This window comes from Danio rerio, chromosome 12 (assembly GCF_052040795.2).
Source record: "Danio rerio strain M-AB ecotype USA chromosome 12, GRCz13ab, whole genome shotgun sequence".
NCBI lineage: Eukaryota > Metazoa > Chordata > Actinopteri > Cypriniformes > Danionidae > Danio > Danio rerio.
The window spans coordinates 6,192,939-6,210,000 of NC_141032.1; the positions used below are offsets into that span (position 1 = coordinate 6,192,939).

Consider the following 17,062-nt stretch of genomic DNA (forward strand, 5'->3'; position numbering starts at 1 on the left):
GATTAGGGTGACAGAATTAGCTCAACAACAAAGTTAAACAAAAACATAAAAAATTACATACAGTAAAAAAAAAAAAAATTTGAAGAAAAAAAAATTCACTGATATGCGAGAAACTTTCATTCACATTAAAATTACTTATGAAATGAACATAACCAGTCTGATTATTATTATTATTAATACAGATTATTGAAAGAACAGGGGAAAAAAAACACAAGCAGCTTTATTTTTAAAAATTACATTTAAGAGTTCACACTTAGCTGATGATTGATTGTAAAGCTTGTTTGGCATGCTGACCCGGGAGAGATCCCTGAGCTCATAAGATCCTCGAGCCCGGGGCTCCCTCCCGTTTGCAAGGCGAGTTTGAGCTCAGGTAGATTTGAGAACTCCCCTGCTGTAGTAGCTAATGAACAGATAGTGATTGCTCTTAAGAGATAACTACTTACTAGGAGCATGTCTATGGTGCTGATTTGGATTAGTCAATTAACTTAAGTTGCATGTTTTTTGGACAGGGGGAGGAAACCGGGGAACCTGGTGGAAACCCACGTGAGCACGGGGAGAGCATGTAAGCTCCACACAGAAACGTCAGCTGGCTTCATAAGGACTAGAACAAGTGATGTTCTTGCTGTGAGGCAACAGTGCTAACCACTGGGCCACTGTGCCACCCATCTAGGAAAGGAGGAGGAGCAGGGGTGGAAGGGGGATTCTTCGTTATATGGAACTTAGGGTATTTATAGTGGTTTAGGATTAGTGAATCATAAATTGAATAATGAAGGACCAGCCGCAAGCAATCATAAACATGTGATCCTCTAGAAAATAGTTTATAAATAAACATAACTTAGCAACATACAAGTCAAAATCAAAAGATAAAGTACACACCTATGTAGATGTTGAACTTGTCCTCACCCAGTTTACCAAAGCTTCTATCATTGGCATCGCCAGCATAATCGGAGTCTGTGTCTCTGCACTTCATATGGACGGTGCCTATATGAACAGAAAAATCCCATTTATTAACAATATGGCCCTGAAGATACTCTTCACATGTTAATATGGATACCTGATTTGCCCCATACTGCAAGGCGTATATGCACTATTAAAACGAATAATTTCGTATTTGTGGAATCTTCAAAATACAGTAAAAAATTATGCATTTTTTTTATGTGAGTATGTTTTTAAATAATCAAATTGTTAAATTGGTTCATCAAAGAATCAAACACTTGAAGACTTAATAGGGCATTTATTTTCCAAAAAAAAATGTCCACAGCTGGTCAGATTAAAAATGTTTCTCACTTGTTCAAATAAAATTTTACAGTAAAACACTCTTTAACTGTACACTTCAGATAATACAGAAGTAAAAATAACATTAAAACAAAAAAACAACAAAAAAGTACATCTATATTTACGACTTCTCTTCTTATTCATCTATTAACACATTTCCAACTCCACCATAATTAGGGAACTATTTGAAAGGGCCTCAAACTCCCTCAAAAATGTTGCATTTATCTTTTTGCTCTTCAGTGTTTGAACTCTCAGTAATGATTAAATCACACTGAACTGAGCTAAACTGAACTGTACTGAACTTAAACACTAAAAACTGAACTACACTGTTCCAGTTACTATGACCATTTATGTGAAGCTGCTTTGACACAATCTACATTGTAAAAGCGCTATAGAAATAAAGCTGAATGGAATTAAATTGAATTTTAATGTATAGGTTATCTTTTCCATTAGCTATGTTTCCATCCAAAAATGCGAATGAACTTTATGCGCAAAACTGGATTATCCCATAAAAGACATGCGATCATTAGATAGGACAGTAATGAGACAGGAATCGAAGTTGGAGAGAGAGAGAGGGGGGTAGGGTTCACTCAAAGCGAACTTCCGCGAACACATCGATGACGTCACATTCGCCGTGTGCACTGAGTTTAATAACAGAAAGCTGATTGACAATTGCAAGTTGACCTTTTTGTAGTTGTAATACCGCAAATTACAATTGGACTAGTGAAATAAAGACCTACAACACCCCAAAAACCTAGCAACAACAACAAGAATTGAGATGTGCATTAGATGTAGTGTTACAAGCACATCGCAAAAATAAGACCTGTGCAAAAATATTTAAGACCTAGAACAGCGAATTTAAGACTTTTTAAGGCCTTAAATTTCGTTTTTTAAATTATAGACTTTTTAAGACCCCGCGGAAACCATGATAGCTGATTAATCATGTGGGTGGATGATTACAGCCTTCTGAGCCTACCAGTAGACACCCAGGACACCCCCATGGATACCCTGTACAACAATATTTTTAAATACTTGATTTTATTATACCTGTTTTTCGCAGCTTTTGCACTAAAACCACATTTTGTGATAAAATATTCAGCAATTATAGCAACTCACAAATGTCCTACAGTCAAATGCGCTAACTCACCCTGCCACGTGAAGCTGCCAGGTGTCCCAAAATACACATCTTTCTCCGTCATGCCTCCTGATATACCCATGTTACACATGCCCTCCAGGTCCTGGTCGTGGTTGAAGTCGCACAGCTCGTAGGTTTCCGACTGCCAGTAATCAGATGGGTCGTAGCTCAGGTCATTGCCCCGCACGTAACATTTGCCCACCATACGCTGCTGCTCTTCTGCGCCCAGCAGTTTTTTGACATAGCGATGACCACATGCCTGCAAACATGAGAGATGCACATGAGGAGTTTTGAATAGAATCAGTTTTATTCATTCTATATCCTGACTAGAAATGATGTTAATTGGTCTGCAGGGAAATGTTTAATTTCTTCTAATTTTACCAACCAATCTTTTTCAGGCTAACATGGCTAATTTCACTTCCTGTCCAGCGCACCTCACTTGTGGAGTTCCACAGGGATCTATATTAGCTCCCAGTCTATTTTCTTTACATATGTTCCCACTATTTTTGAGAAATATAGGATATTGCTTTATTGTTTTGCAGAAAATACATAAATATACCAGCCGGTGAAAAAGGATTCATTCGAGACCTTAATAGTGGATGTCTGTACATTGTTTTAAAATCTTAGTGAATGAATCCAAGACTGAAATCATTCTATTTGGGCCAGCATCTGCTACGGCGCTCCTTAAATTAAGCTAAAAGAGTTTGAATCAAATATGAGATCATGTATCACAAACCTGGGCATCCAAACTGATAGCCAGCTAAAAATGGATAAACAAATACATTTAGCGGTTTCGTTTTTCGACAGGAAATCAATCATCTATGCTGTGATATTTTCCCATCTAGACCAGTATCAGTAAGTCATCGATGAATAGGCTGTCTCGAACTAGATCCAAACTGGCCAAAAGCTATGGAATAAGTCCCAATTGCTATTACAACGAAACTGGCTATTATTAGATCCACCTACTCTCAGTTTCTGATATTGTAGGTTTGTGTTTAGTTTTAACATCTTTACATGTGTTGTGTTATATTTACCGGACACATCCTGGGCTCTATTTTGATGATGTGAAACGTCCAAAGCGCAGGGCGCAAAAGCATTAAGGGCGTGTCAGAATCAACTTTTGCTATTGTAAGGACAGAAAAATCCACTTTGCGCCGTGGCACACGGTCTAACAGGGTTGAGCTTATTCTCTTAATGAGTTATAGGTGTGTTTTGAGAGTAAATCAATCAGAGTCTCATCTCCCATTCCCTTTAAGAGTCAGTTGCATCGCTCCATGGTGCATTTGCTATTTACATGACAGACTTTATAAGTGGAAAACTGAAGACTTCACTAGAGAGAAAAAATAGCATTTACAGCGTGAGAATGAGAGCTGAGCATCCTCATTCTTTACTTTCACTTTCACTCTCGTGGATAGGGAAACGTGTTGTACTCACAGACATCCATTAGCCTGTATATGATTAATTTCGTTTGTCAAGTGCAAAGATTTGTTTCAAAACTATTTCTAATTTCAGTTCTAATTTCCAGCAAACGAATAAATGAACAATAATAACGAAGTGTCTTCAAACAACTGAGCTATTTCCAAATACACATGCTGTGCCCCATATGGTTTAAAACGTGACAGGTGGGCAAATCTAAGCTTGTTTTTAATACAACAAATATAACTATACATTTAATAAATAACACAGCTAATAATAATAATAACATTATACAAAAGAAAATTGTCATGAATAAACTGAAAAAAAAAACCCGAGATGAAGAAGGCATGAAGACAGTGTTTTTTATATTTATATAGGCTCGAAAATAATAAGTTTTGTAAAATTTTATTACTTTAATTATTTTTCATTTGTAAAGATATTTGCGTGTTGCTGTACATCCTGTGCGTATTAAGCAATGTGTAAGCAAAGTGCACAAATAACATGCTCTGCGCTGGACTAGACCCGGTTTGATCTGGTCTATTGAACAGTGTTTTTTAGTTCCTCAAAATACAACACGCCAGCAATGCGCCTCAACACACCTCATTTTTTAGACCAGAGCGCCTATGGGCGCACATATGAGCGCAAATGCTTTTGCTATTTAAACAGCGTAGTGCAAAATGTCAAAACCTCTCTTGCGCCAAGCTAAAACTAGCAAACAACAATTGCTTCGTGCCTTGCACCGCATTGCGCTGCGTGTATGATAGGGCCCCCTGTTTCTTCTGTGCACTTTAACCCATGTTTCTTGCTTCTATGAACAAATTGTTGATTATAAAATAAAAAAGGAAGAAAGATGCATGTCGTCTCACCAGCACACGGCCTCCATTCCTCTGACTGGCCACGGTCACTCCTAGCCACATTCCCTCCAGCATATCCGTCGACTTTGCTGGAGGACAAACAAGCAAAAATATTCTGAAAAACATTCATATATCTACAGTACATGTTATCTGGTACGACTTACAAGCATATTCTGTATTTTCTGTTGTTAAAACAGAAATATTCAAATACTCTGAAATCAAGATCTATTTAATCTACACCCAAAATGACCAAGGCATCTATCTATCTATCTATCTATCTATCTATCTATCTATCTATCTATCTATCTATCTATCTATCTATCTATCTATCTATCTATCTATCTATCTATCGATCTATCTATCTATCTATCTATCTATCTATCTATCTATCTATCTATCTATCTATCTATCTATCTGTCTGTCTGTCTGTCTGTCTGTCTGTTCTGGACAATGGGGTTGAGGATCCAATTGCAGCTATCTTTATTAAACAAAGAACGTTCAGGCTGGTAGCGGTCAAACACAGGAGCTAACAGTATCATAAAGGGCAATCCAAAGGAGTAGTCAAAAGCAGGCAAGAGATTGGTTCAGGCAGCTAATATAAAAAAAATTATAAACAAGGCGAGGGTCTGGAAAGATGCAAGGAAAACCAAAGTAAATTAAACGCTTTGTAATGTGCACATATTAACAAGACTCAGCAACTAGTGTGAGTGAGTGAGGTGTATTTATAGTCCTGGAAATCAGTGCTGACAAGCTTCAGCTGTGTGTCTTTGTATGTGTAATCAGGGGAAACTGGAGCAGGTGTGTGTGAGGTGCATGACAGTATTTGTAGTCCATTTGGAGGGAGATTTGTAGTAATAAGGTAGGGTAATTAGGCAAGTTATTGTATAACAACGGTTTGTTCTGTAGACTATCGAAAAAATTTTAGCTTAAAGGGGCTAATAATTTTGACCTTAAATGTTTTTAAAAAAATCAAAACTGCTTTAATTCTAGCCGAAATAAAACAAATAAGACTTTCTCCAGAATTAAAAATATAATCAGACATACTGTGAAAATTTCCCTGCTCTGTTAAACATAATTTAAGAAATATTTAAAAAAGAAAAAAAACATTCAAAGGGGGGCTAATAATTCTGACTTCAACTGTATATATATATATTACTATCTATCTATCTATCTATCTATCTATCTATCTATCTATCTATCTATCTATCTATCTATCTATCTATCTATCTATCTATCTATCTATCTATCTATCTATCTATCTATAAGACAGCTTTTAGTACAAGCGTTACAAAATTGATTTCATTACAAATGTTTACTACTATAAGGAACATAGTTGTGAAAGTCTAAGTAAACGTAAGTGGCTAGTTATTTTTTTAGTATATCATCTGCAAGCCTAGATGGAAAAAGTTAACTGCGTTTAGGAATTTGAAAGCTTATGACAAACACTTATGACAAAAATGATAATACGGTAAATAACAATAAAATTCCAACATAACTGAGTTCTGAGTGCTTCTATGAAAATTTTCAATGCAAAATTATTATCGGCTACAGCTACAATCTACACAACACTGCTGACAAAAAACCTAAAATGTATTTAACTAATAAAATTCTCACACACTACAAAGAATTACTGAAATGCTAAGAGTCTGTTTAACTCTACAGAGTTACTTTCAGTTTCTGTGCCAAACGTATCATGTTAATAGTGAACTAAACGCCTGCCAGCAGCAGAAGCCCTGACAGAGGAGGAAAGCTGAAGCTCTTCTGAATAACATGCAGTCAAACAGCACTCAGACAGGTGAACTTTACGGCTGCTGTGTTCAGGCTTGTTTTATGTCTAAACTTGGATCGGGGAATTTTGGAGGAATAGTTAAGGCTGTCTGAGCACTCCAGATCACTATTTTTAGAGTGATTTGAAGAGGTTAGACATACTATCTAATCTGTAAACGGAATGAATAACTCTTTGATCCAGCCCAGGCTCATTGAAAATATGTACCTCAGTCTAAATTTTTGCGAAACAGAAAATACGTTGCTCCGGGTACGTTTTGTTTCACATTTCAGATAACAAATCCACTAGAGGTTGCTGTCTATATTTTTGTGAATCTGAAATATGTTACTTAGGTTCCGTTTTGTTGTACTTTTCAGATAAACGTCATGCCTGTACACATCCACGAAAATGCAGGGCCTGTTGTTCTGATTAACTAGCACACCACTGAGCTATTAGTGTTTTCAACCAATTAGTGTTTTCCAACACCCAACCAATTAGTGTTTTCAAAAGCAAATGTGAGATAAAAGTGCAATGTGACCACTTAGTTTTACATGAATATTTAAAATGTTTCTGTAAATATCAATAGTTTCAAAAGAAACAAAAGTGTCATACTATAGTCTTTATTTTTACTAGAAACTTCCCTTCAATGTTTGTTCAAGTAAGTTTTTTGCATTTTCACAAAAATGCATTTTTTCACAAAAATATAAAATGTTAAAGCACATATTTCAAACAAGCCAGTTTCAATGATTCATATTAACACTATAGTAAAATCCATAGTAAAATTACTTTTTGCTCCTAAAGTTGCAAAACCAAAAACCACCCGGCTATACAGAGTCCAGACAGCCTTATAACACGCTGTCTGTAAAAACACACAAATAGACACACAGCACCAAGTGATACAGACAGCATCACGCTCTTTCTCATTCACACACGTACATGCACACAGCACCAAGCTCTCTCTCTCTCTCATTCACACACATACACGCACACACATAGACAGAAACAAACAAGCTAAACGCAGCATCATGCTCTCTCTTTTACACACATACATACGCGTGCTCGCTCGGGAGTCCGGAGCGATATTCTTAGACCGCCCGCACCTATTCAAAATACACCAGTTACCGACCGCTCCAGCGCTTTAATCGGAAATTTATTCCCGCACCGCAAGAAATCTGGTCGGGTCCCGCGGACTGCAGACCTCTACAATGATGTTTGAAACAATGATGTTGAAAATGTAGCTTTGATCACAAATAAATTTGATTTTAAAACAGAACATTTTTTTTAATCATACAAATATTTCCCAATATTGCCAAATTTATTTTTATATTATTTATTTTATTTCACATATTTTATAAAGGTATTGCATTTTGGTCAAATAAATGCAGGTTTATTTCATAAATCTTTTTCTTGTTTTGTATGGATAAAGATGTACACACTGCAAAAACGATTTTCCTATTTTGAGTTTTTGTCTTGTTTCTAGTCCAAATAACAAAAAACTTTTAAATCAAGAAACATTTTCTAGACCAGCAAAAATATTGTCTTGTTTTTAGAAATAATATGCCAAAATGAAGCCAGTTTTCCTTAAAACAAGTTAAATAATCTGCCAATAGGTTAAGAAAAATAGTATTTTTATAAACAAAATCGGAAAAAAATAAAAATTTTCTTACCATATTGGCAGATTATTTAACCTGTTTTAAGGAAAACTGGCTTCATTTTGGCATATCATTTCTAAAAACAAGACAATAATTTAGTTTGTCTAGAAAATATTCCTTGATTTAGATATTTGGACTAGAAACAAGACAAATCTTAAAAAGAAAAGCCTTTTCTGAAGTGCATTTATGTATTAGATTTAGATAATTGAAGTTTGCTCCTCGACACTGTCGCCATTGGCTTGCTTGGTTTGGGACTTGTGGAGCTGCACATCGATGGATTTGCTCTACAGTGTTTGGACATTCAGCAGTGAAATTAAACCACACTGAACTGAACTAAACTGAACTTAAACTCTGAAAACTGGACTGATACTGTTTCAATTTACTATAATCTTCTATGTGAAGCTGCTTTGACACAATCTACATTGTAAGAGCACTATAGAAATAAACATGACCTGAATTGAATTGAACAACAAGGCTTACCAGAGTTTCCCGCAAGCACAGCTTTATAATAGAGCACATGAATACCTACGTGGACTGATGAGGTCCATGCTTCCGCAGTCATCCTGGTTAACAGTGATGGGACAATAATACACGGCTCCAGTTTCATTAATTTTAAATTTACTGAGTTGAGGGTGGGCTTTTTCTTGAGGGGCTCCGACTAACAGCCTGTGGAGGAACAGAAAAACACTCAATAAAACACACATATACATCAACAGTGAAAAATATAAAGCTTTCCTCCAGAATACAGGCTATTTTCTTATACTGAACAATTAATCTGCATACTTTTAGAGCCCATAAATGGGGCTGTTTGTGCAGTGAAGTAAGTTGGAAAGTAATTGTTTAAATTGCACTTTAGGCTTGAAAATAAATAATGCATACTGTCATCATAGCAAAAAAAAAAAGGTCCCACTTTATATTAAGTGTCCTTAACTACTATGTACTTACATCAAAAAATAAATACAATGTACTTACTGTGTTCATAAAGTATTTGAGAACACTTGTGGTGCTCTTGAGTTGGGATTGAGGTTTGGTTAGGGACAGGTTTGGTGGTATGGGTAGGTTTAAGGGTGGGTTAAGGTGTAAGGGATGGTCAACAGTGTATTTACAAATGTTATTACAGAAGTTAATTACAGATGTAATTACATACAGGTATTTAATCAAGCTTAAGTACACAATACATACATGTATTTACACAATAAGTACATTGTAACAAACTTAATTCCTGTGTAAGTACATATTTGTTAAGGCCACATAATATAAAGTGGGACCAAAAAAAATAAATAATAATTTCACAAGAGGACTAATAATTTTCACTTCAATTGTATTCAGCAATAAACAAAGCAAAAAAAAACATTGAATATATACAAGTTGAACATAAGATGTAATAACGGTGTTTGCTCTTTTTAATGACTCAGGGCTTCAGAGTCATGCTTTGCTTTGACCTTCACAGTCAGACCGCGTCACAGATGGGGGATTTTATAGGGGTTGCTAGGTAGCAAGAAAGTGGCACGTTTACATAGTAAACAGTGAAAACTGGTATTTGAGCTCAAACAGAAAATAAATCAGGCAAACTGCTTTGTTAAATCAAGGGGGAAAAGAGTTCACACTACTGTTTGGGTCATTTGTTTTGGTCGTTTGAGTCATCTAGCAGGCCAACGTGATAATAGGTGTTTCAAAATTCAGTATGAGACTCTGGCATGTTAATTGTTTTACACTTACAGGACTCACAGCTCAAATTTTGTTTGATATTACTTTATAAATATATCACACTTGCATATACGCATATTTAAAAAACTAAATATCCACTTGTTTGTGGGCTCTTAAAGGGATAGTTCAACTAAAAATGAAAATTATGTCACCATTTACTTACCCTTTACCTAATTCAGCAAAGTTTTTTTCTTCTGTTAAACACAAAAGAAGATATTTTGAAAAATGTTGAAAACTATTAATTTCATTTATTTTTTTCCGCCCTATGGAAGTCAATGGTTACAGGTTTTCCAGCCTGATCTCACGAGAAAACGTAAGTATTTTACGTTTTGGCAGTTTAGTGGCTAATTCGTACGAATTCGTACGAGTTCAGTCGTAAGAAAATGTACGATTTTAAAAAGGAGGCGTGGCACCTAACCCCACCCATAAACCCAACCGTCATTGGGGGATACGCAAATCGTACTAAAATGTACGAATTAGATCGTACGAATTTGTACGAATTAGCCACTAAATGAAAAAGTTACGAATTGCCGTGAGATTGTGTTGGGTTTTCAGCATTCTTCAAAATATCTTCTTTTGTGTTAAAAAAAATGCATAGTTTTCAAACCATGTGAGGAAACGTAAATAGTGAGTTAATTTAATTTTTTGGGGTGAACTATCCCTTTAACTTGTAAGCAAACTTAAAGGGACAGTTCACCCAAAACTGAAAATTCTAAACCCTTTACTTGTTTTAAACATACTTGATTTTTTTTTCGATTGAAAACAAAAGAATACATTTTAAAGAATGCTAAAAAACCTGTAACCATTGACTTCCAGAGTATTTGTTTTTCGAACTATGGAAGTCAGATTTCAGCTTTCTTCAAAATATCTTCTTTTATGTTCAAAATAAAACAAGGAAACAACAAGGAAATCCTATAGAACCACTTGAGGGTTAGTAAATAATTAGTAAATTTTCATTTTTTGGGTGAACTGTCCCTTTAGGAACACACTAAACGCATACAGTAGGCTTTCAGGCCTTTAAAAACTATTCGGTTTTTGCTTTCTATAGTTGTCTTTGATTTCATGCGTATTTCCATTATTTTATACTTTATACATTATTTTATACTTTCAGGCTTATACTAAGCCTGATTTACTATAGTAACATTTACTCACCCTTTACTTAATTCAAACAATTAAGAGTTTCTTTCATCTGTTAAACACAAAAGAAGATATTTTGAAAAATGTTTAAATGTTCCATTTGTCTTTTCCCCTATGGAAGTCTATGTTTACAGGTTTTTAGCATTCTTCAAAATATCTTATTTTGTGTTCAACAGAAGAAATAAACTCTTAAAGGTTTGAAACAAGAGTGAGTGAATGCTGACAATTGAGTAAATTTTAATTTTTGGATGAACTCAACCATTTACTTGTTCTAAACAAGTTTGAGTTCCTTTTGTTGAACACAAAATGAGATGTTTTTAAGAATGCTGAAAACATGTAACCATTGACTTCCATAATTTTTTTTTTTTGTACTATGGAAGTAAACATTGAGATATTTTCAGCTTTCTTCAAAATAGTTTATTTTATGTTCAACAGAAGGCCCGGATTGGCTAATCAGGAGAACTGGGAGAATTCCCGTCGGGCCGGTCCATTTTTTGGCCGCAAGGGCCGGTGTCCCAAGCTGCTTGCACTCTCAGCAGTTGCACTTTTTTCATTTATTTATTTATTTTACATATCCTCACTATTTTTAATCATTATTGTATTTAATTTCTCGCAGACCCGTGAGCAAAATGCAGGCCGCAGGTTAATGATGATGTAACTTTCATTCCAGCCCAAACCTTAGTGAACATTAATTAATATTAATGAATATTACACCTGCTTAATGAAAATCAGATGATTCACAACCTTAACATTAAATCTGACATAACTAGATCAGAAATCTAAAAAGGGGAGAAAAAGAGTAGACATCAATAGCAGCTGATAACAATGCAATACTTATTCTTTATCCCGAACTCATCACCTTAACAGTGCCATCTTGGTCTAGTGGTTAACACATTGCGTTACGATGCCGCAATTGTGTCACGTTTTTTGTGTGACGACCATTACAAAGGACTGGATATCTATAAAGAATTAATGTTCTCATATTTATGAAAAACATTTAAAGTTCTAAAGCAGCTGTGTCCTTTAAAAGATGTGTTAGTGTCATTAGAAACTGAATTGGAAAGAACATTATTTTAATATAGTCAGTCGTCGACTGAGGTGGGCCGGTCTAAGGCTTGAAACTCCAGAGCTAAAAAGGAGTCCCACTCCGGCCCTGTTCAACAGAATAAAGAAAATCTTTAAGAATCACTAAAGATTTTTTTGGGTGAACTGTCCCTTTAAGCACACACTAAGCACATACAGTAGGCTTTCAGGTCTTTAAAAACTATTTATTCTGCTTTTACTTTCTATAGTTGTCTTTAAACCTAATTTAGGGGTGGGGGGCTAATAGTTCTGAATTCAACTGTACATTTTTTCCTATAGTGCTGCAAAAACCACAACATTTTTCTCTCGCAGCGCAGAATTCAGAGTGTGAATGATGTCATGGGGGCTGAGGAGCTGTTTCTGAGCCCTGAGGACACTCTCTATCACCAGGTGTCACCACACTCATCTGAGCAGGAACAGTTTAGACTTGTAGACTTGTAAAACTCGAGCCTCACTGACAGTACAGGATAAAAGCTTTTCCTAGGAAAACTGAGGAGCTGCATCTAAAATGTGAGATTCCTCTTTGCTAAAACCTGCGCTAGAAAAGCAGGACTTTCTTGTAGACATGTGATGTTATCAAATTGTGTTATTGCTACAGTTGCTGATCACAGCATATTATGCTATCACAATACTGACAAGCAATTGAGAGCATTGCTACTTACCAGATTTGGTTTCTTTTAGATACTTTGAAAAGTAATATATTACAATTGTAAGCCTATCTTGATTTTGTATGTGATTCATCTTTGCCGAGCGCTATTAATAATTAAACTGAAGTATACTACATAACTGAATATCAAAACATGTCTACTTTCTACTGGATGTTTGCAAAACACACAGCATTCAGAGTATCACAGATTAAGTGAATAAGACCACCACAATAGGTCTAAAAGGAGTGCAGTTTGCTCATGTTTCAACAAGACCACCACAGTAAAATGGCATTACAGGAATTTTTCACAGGTGAGAGTGCTGAGCCAAACCTGCAATCAGTCACGACTAATATTTGCCAGTGGTTTTTGCAGGAATGACTCTCCTCCCCAAGTACCTGTCTCGTGTTAGCACCGAGAGCCTGCGCTTACATTAGTGTTTACACTGAGCAAACCACAGACGAGAGGGAGGATTACTCACAGAAAATAAATGAAACAATAGCAGCAAAAAATGGATCTCGCAAACTCCAAAAAAAAAAAAAAAAAAACCTAATGCAATCCACTGCAGATTCCAGATTAAATGAACACTAGCAGCAGTACAACAACAGAAGCTTTTAATTCTTTTTACGCACATTGATTATAAAAATGATTATAGAGACAGATTGTTTATATTAAACTTTATTCGTATTAATAATTATGTATTAGTATTAGTTATTTTAAAGATACCCTTCATTATATTCATAAAGACTTACTGTAGGTCCAATCCCAATTCTACCCTTTAGCCCTTTCCCTAGTTTTAAGCGTTCACGTGAAGGGGTAGGAGTGTCCCAATTCTCTTTAGATTGAAGGCGCAGGGCTATGGGGAAGCGGTAAATAGCCCTTGAAACAGATTTTTCAGGACCACACTCAAAACCAAGAGGTAGGAAAATTTCCCTGAATACACCAGCTACAACGGCAGCATGGCTGCACATGGAAGCAAGGAGATCAACTTATTAGTATTTATTTGTCATTATAACGGATTTTTACAATAAACAAGCACATGTTTTTTTATAAACTTTATTATATTGAACACAAGTAGACATAATTGGTTGTATACAAATTTCCAATTTCTGCTTTTTTCCCCTTTTTGAGCACTTTTGTAAACATTTAACCCCCGAAAACCCCCCACCCACCCCACCCCTACATACACACTTTTTTTGTAAAAGATATAACAGAAGAAAATGATAATAATAATAAAATAAAATAATAATAATAGTACACTTTAAAATAAACATATAATTTAAAATAAATAGATAAATAAATAAAATAGATATATTAGCTTAAATATTTGTTCAATCCACAAAAACTAGTAAGTAAAATTAATTCCTTCATGCTGAAAAATCAATTGTGTGAAACCCAGCATTTTTATAGTGTGTGGAATACTATGTTACGACAACGGCTGCCAACTCTTACAAGACAAAAATGCAACTGAAGCTTCAAAAACAAACCCAAAACAAACCTAGTATTATTACACATATCATAATCGATTTGAACTATTAACAATTAACTATATAATCAATAAATGAGCCTCAAAGTAAAGTACTCAAAGTAACCACTTTGAGTCATTCATTCATTTATTTTCATTCGCTTAGTCCCTTATTTATCAGGGGTTGCCACAGTGGAATGAACCGCCAACTATTCCGACATATGTTTTTTTACGCAGTGGATGCCCTTCCAGTGGTTGGAACATAAATTCCATGGAAGATTCCATGAATTTCAGAGGTTCTTCGCTAAAACACTCATTAAAGGTTTGAGATGGTTTGAGGGTAGTAAATAATGTCAGAATGCCATGCTGTAAGAGTGAAGTTTGCCAAATGTGATAAAATGGAGTTTTCTAATTCTTTAAACACATTAAATTCCTCACCCTGAGAAAAAGATCTAACTAACATTATAATAACTCCATGTGCAGGTCACATTACTACCAAAATACTTCCACCTTGGCATTTTTCTAAGTACTACTGTTTTAATACACATCATGCTAACCATTCAATATCTCAGTAATAGAAGTCTGATCTTAGCCTGTGAAAGAGACAGAGTCCTTGGCCCTCAGGATCACTCACTACCAGCTTTATCTGAGATTCCACAGACACTCCCAGAGCAGGACCAGAGATGTATAAAGTACTAGAGACCCATACTTAAGTAAAAGTACAAGTGCTCTATCAAAAAGTGACTTGAGTAGAAGTAGAAGTGCTCTTTAAGCACCATACTTAAGTGGAAGTACTAAAGTATTCAACATTTTTAGTACTTAAGTATTGCAAGTAGTTTATTTCAAAATTTACTACTCAAGTACTGAAAGTAAAAGTACAAGTATTGTGTAATGTAGTTATTAAAGAAGGCAGTCAAAAGACATCATATTGTTTTGTTTATTTTAAATATCTTTGGGGCACTTGATTAAGCAGAATGAAAAGAAACATGGCTTACGATACTGTTTTTCTCTGTAAATAGTTTCTATGGTACAAGAACTCACATCGTCAGGCTCTTTTACCAGAAAATCACTTCACTGATGAGATAATTCAGCATGTTCATTCATACTCTCTCTCTTTTACACACACATACACACACACACACGCACACACACACACACACACCTAAATGTACACTCTCACACATTCATACACTCTCACACACAGTTCTCTCACTATCTCTCTCTCTCTCTCTCTCACACACACACACACACACACACACATTTTTGTGAATTGTGGGGACATTACATAGGTTACAATTGTTTTTATACTCTACAAACTATACTTTTGAATGCTCTAACCCCAAATCCAATCTCTAAACCCAACCCTTACTGGAAATTATGTGTAGTTTTACTTTCTGAAAATAAAAAAAAATATTTAGTGTGATTGAATTTTATACATCTCCTCCTAACATCTGTGTAATACCGATGTTGTTATACATATACATGGGCGCACACACACACAAACACGAAAATACACTCTTTTACACTCTCTCTCTCTCTTACACACACACAGACGCACACACAGGTACAATCACACTGTTTCTCTCTTACATGCATTATTCACTCACACACACTCACACTTTGGTAGTTTTGAAGTTTGATTGGTTAATACCACAATAAACAGGAGTTATGTCTTCTGGAAGCAGTCGTGAAACTAAACTAAACAAGCAAACTAAATCCTGTTGCACTAGTTCACTTGATTTTGATTTTATTGTAAAAAAAAAAGGAAACCAGGAAAGCGTGTATAGTACTGTGTTAAAAGAAAATCTAAAATACTTTATGGCTTATGCCTATGGTTTAGTATTAATTTTTTTAATTTTGATTATGTTTTTAATTAAATTGGTCTTGCACTTCATATGTTCTGTAGTATATTTATTAATTCTGGTACTTTTACCATAAACCAACATCTTAACCAGTTGGTAGAGGCTGATATTTTAGAAATTATGGGATGTGTTGAGAAAAAAATGCATTGACTGTGTTAAATAGCGACATTATGAGTTAAGAAATGCAATAAAAAAAATCTATTGCTTTTGTCTTGGTGTGACAGTTATAGGGTTATTTTTAATACAATTTTGTTCTTTAATACAGCAGTCAGATATATGAACTGTACTCTTAATTTGACCTGCTTAAAGAAAGCACTCTTTCTGAATGTATCAAACAAAACTCATGCACAGAAGACAGCATGAGCATTTACAGCTAATAAACTCATGTCAATATTATACCGCCTGCTTTTTGAGCGCTGACAGGCGAGGTCTTATGATGATTGGTTATTGGTGATTATCTTCATCTGCTCAAGAGAAAGGGCTTTAGAAATGAACCGCTGTTCACCCATGGCGGGAAGAATACGCGGTTATCACAGGTAATAGACACAGTGGAGAAAACTTGAACATCAGGCACGCTCGTGTCTGGATGGATTGACAGCTTTAACAGCCAAGAAAAGAGGGAAAGTTACCTTACAAACAGGCCAGCGGGTCAAATGTCCAAAGTGAGAAAGAGAGAGGCAGAGGTGAAGTTTTACAACATTTCTCCTTAATAGTAAATTAGCGGCTCGTGTGCCGCCTTCACTCGCGCCTCCGTCCTCCGCCATAGTATTGCGACATCGCGCATAGGAGATAAATGACGTCATCACGTAATCACCGGTTATGACCTATTACTGAACTGATATCGATCCTTTTGACACCCCTAGTAACGAGTAACGATGCAGCACATAAAAAATCTATCGGAGTAAAAGTAATAAACTCATGGAAAATATGTACTTAAGTAAAAGTGGAAGTAGGAGAAAAAAATAATACTCCAGTAAAGTACAGATACTGCCTTTTAGTACTTAAGTACAGTAGTGAAGTAGTTCTACTTCGTTACTATACATCTCTGAGCAGGACACAGTAGCAGA

The 17,062-nt window shown here is 35.4% G+C and overlaps 1 protein-coding gene across 4 annotated transcripts in view; it reads right to left on the minus strand.

Moving 5' to 3' along the window:
- The window catches only part of itga3b (integrin, alpha 3b), a 78,984-nt gene that overhangs the window by 32,744 nt on the left and 29,178 nt on the right, over positions 1-17,062 (minus strand). For all 4 annotated transcript variants that reach the window (XR_015503234.1, XM_087274526.1, XM_087274527.1 and 1 more), the window contains 4 exon segments: positions 8,627-8,763; positions 4,693-4,769; positions 2,423-2,669; positions 877-981 (listed from right to left, as the gene is read on the minus strand). Coding sequence is in view for 3 of the 4 variants with exons in the window: in XM_087274526.1 (XP_087130652.1) it covers positions 877-981; positions 2,423-2,669; positions 4,693-4,769; positions 8,627-8,763 (566 nt within the window). In the remaining variant the exon portion in view is untranslated.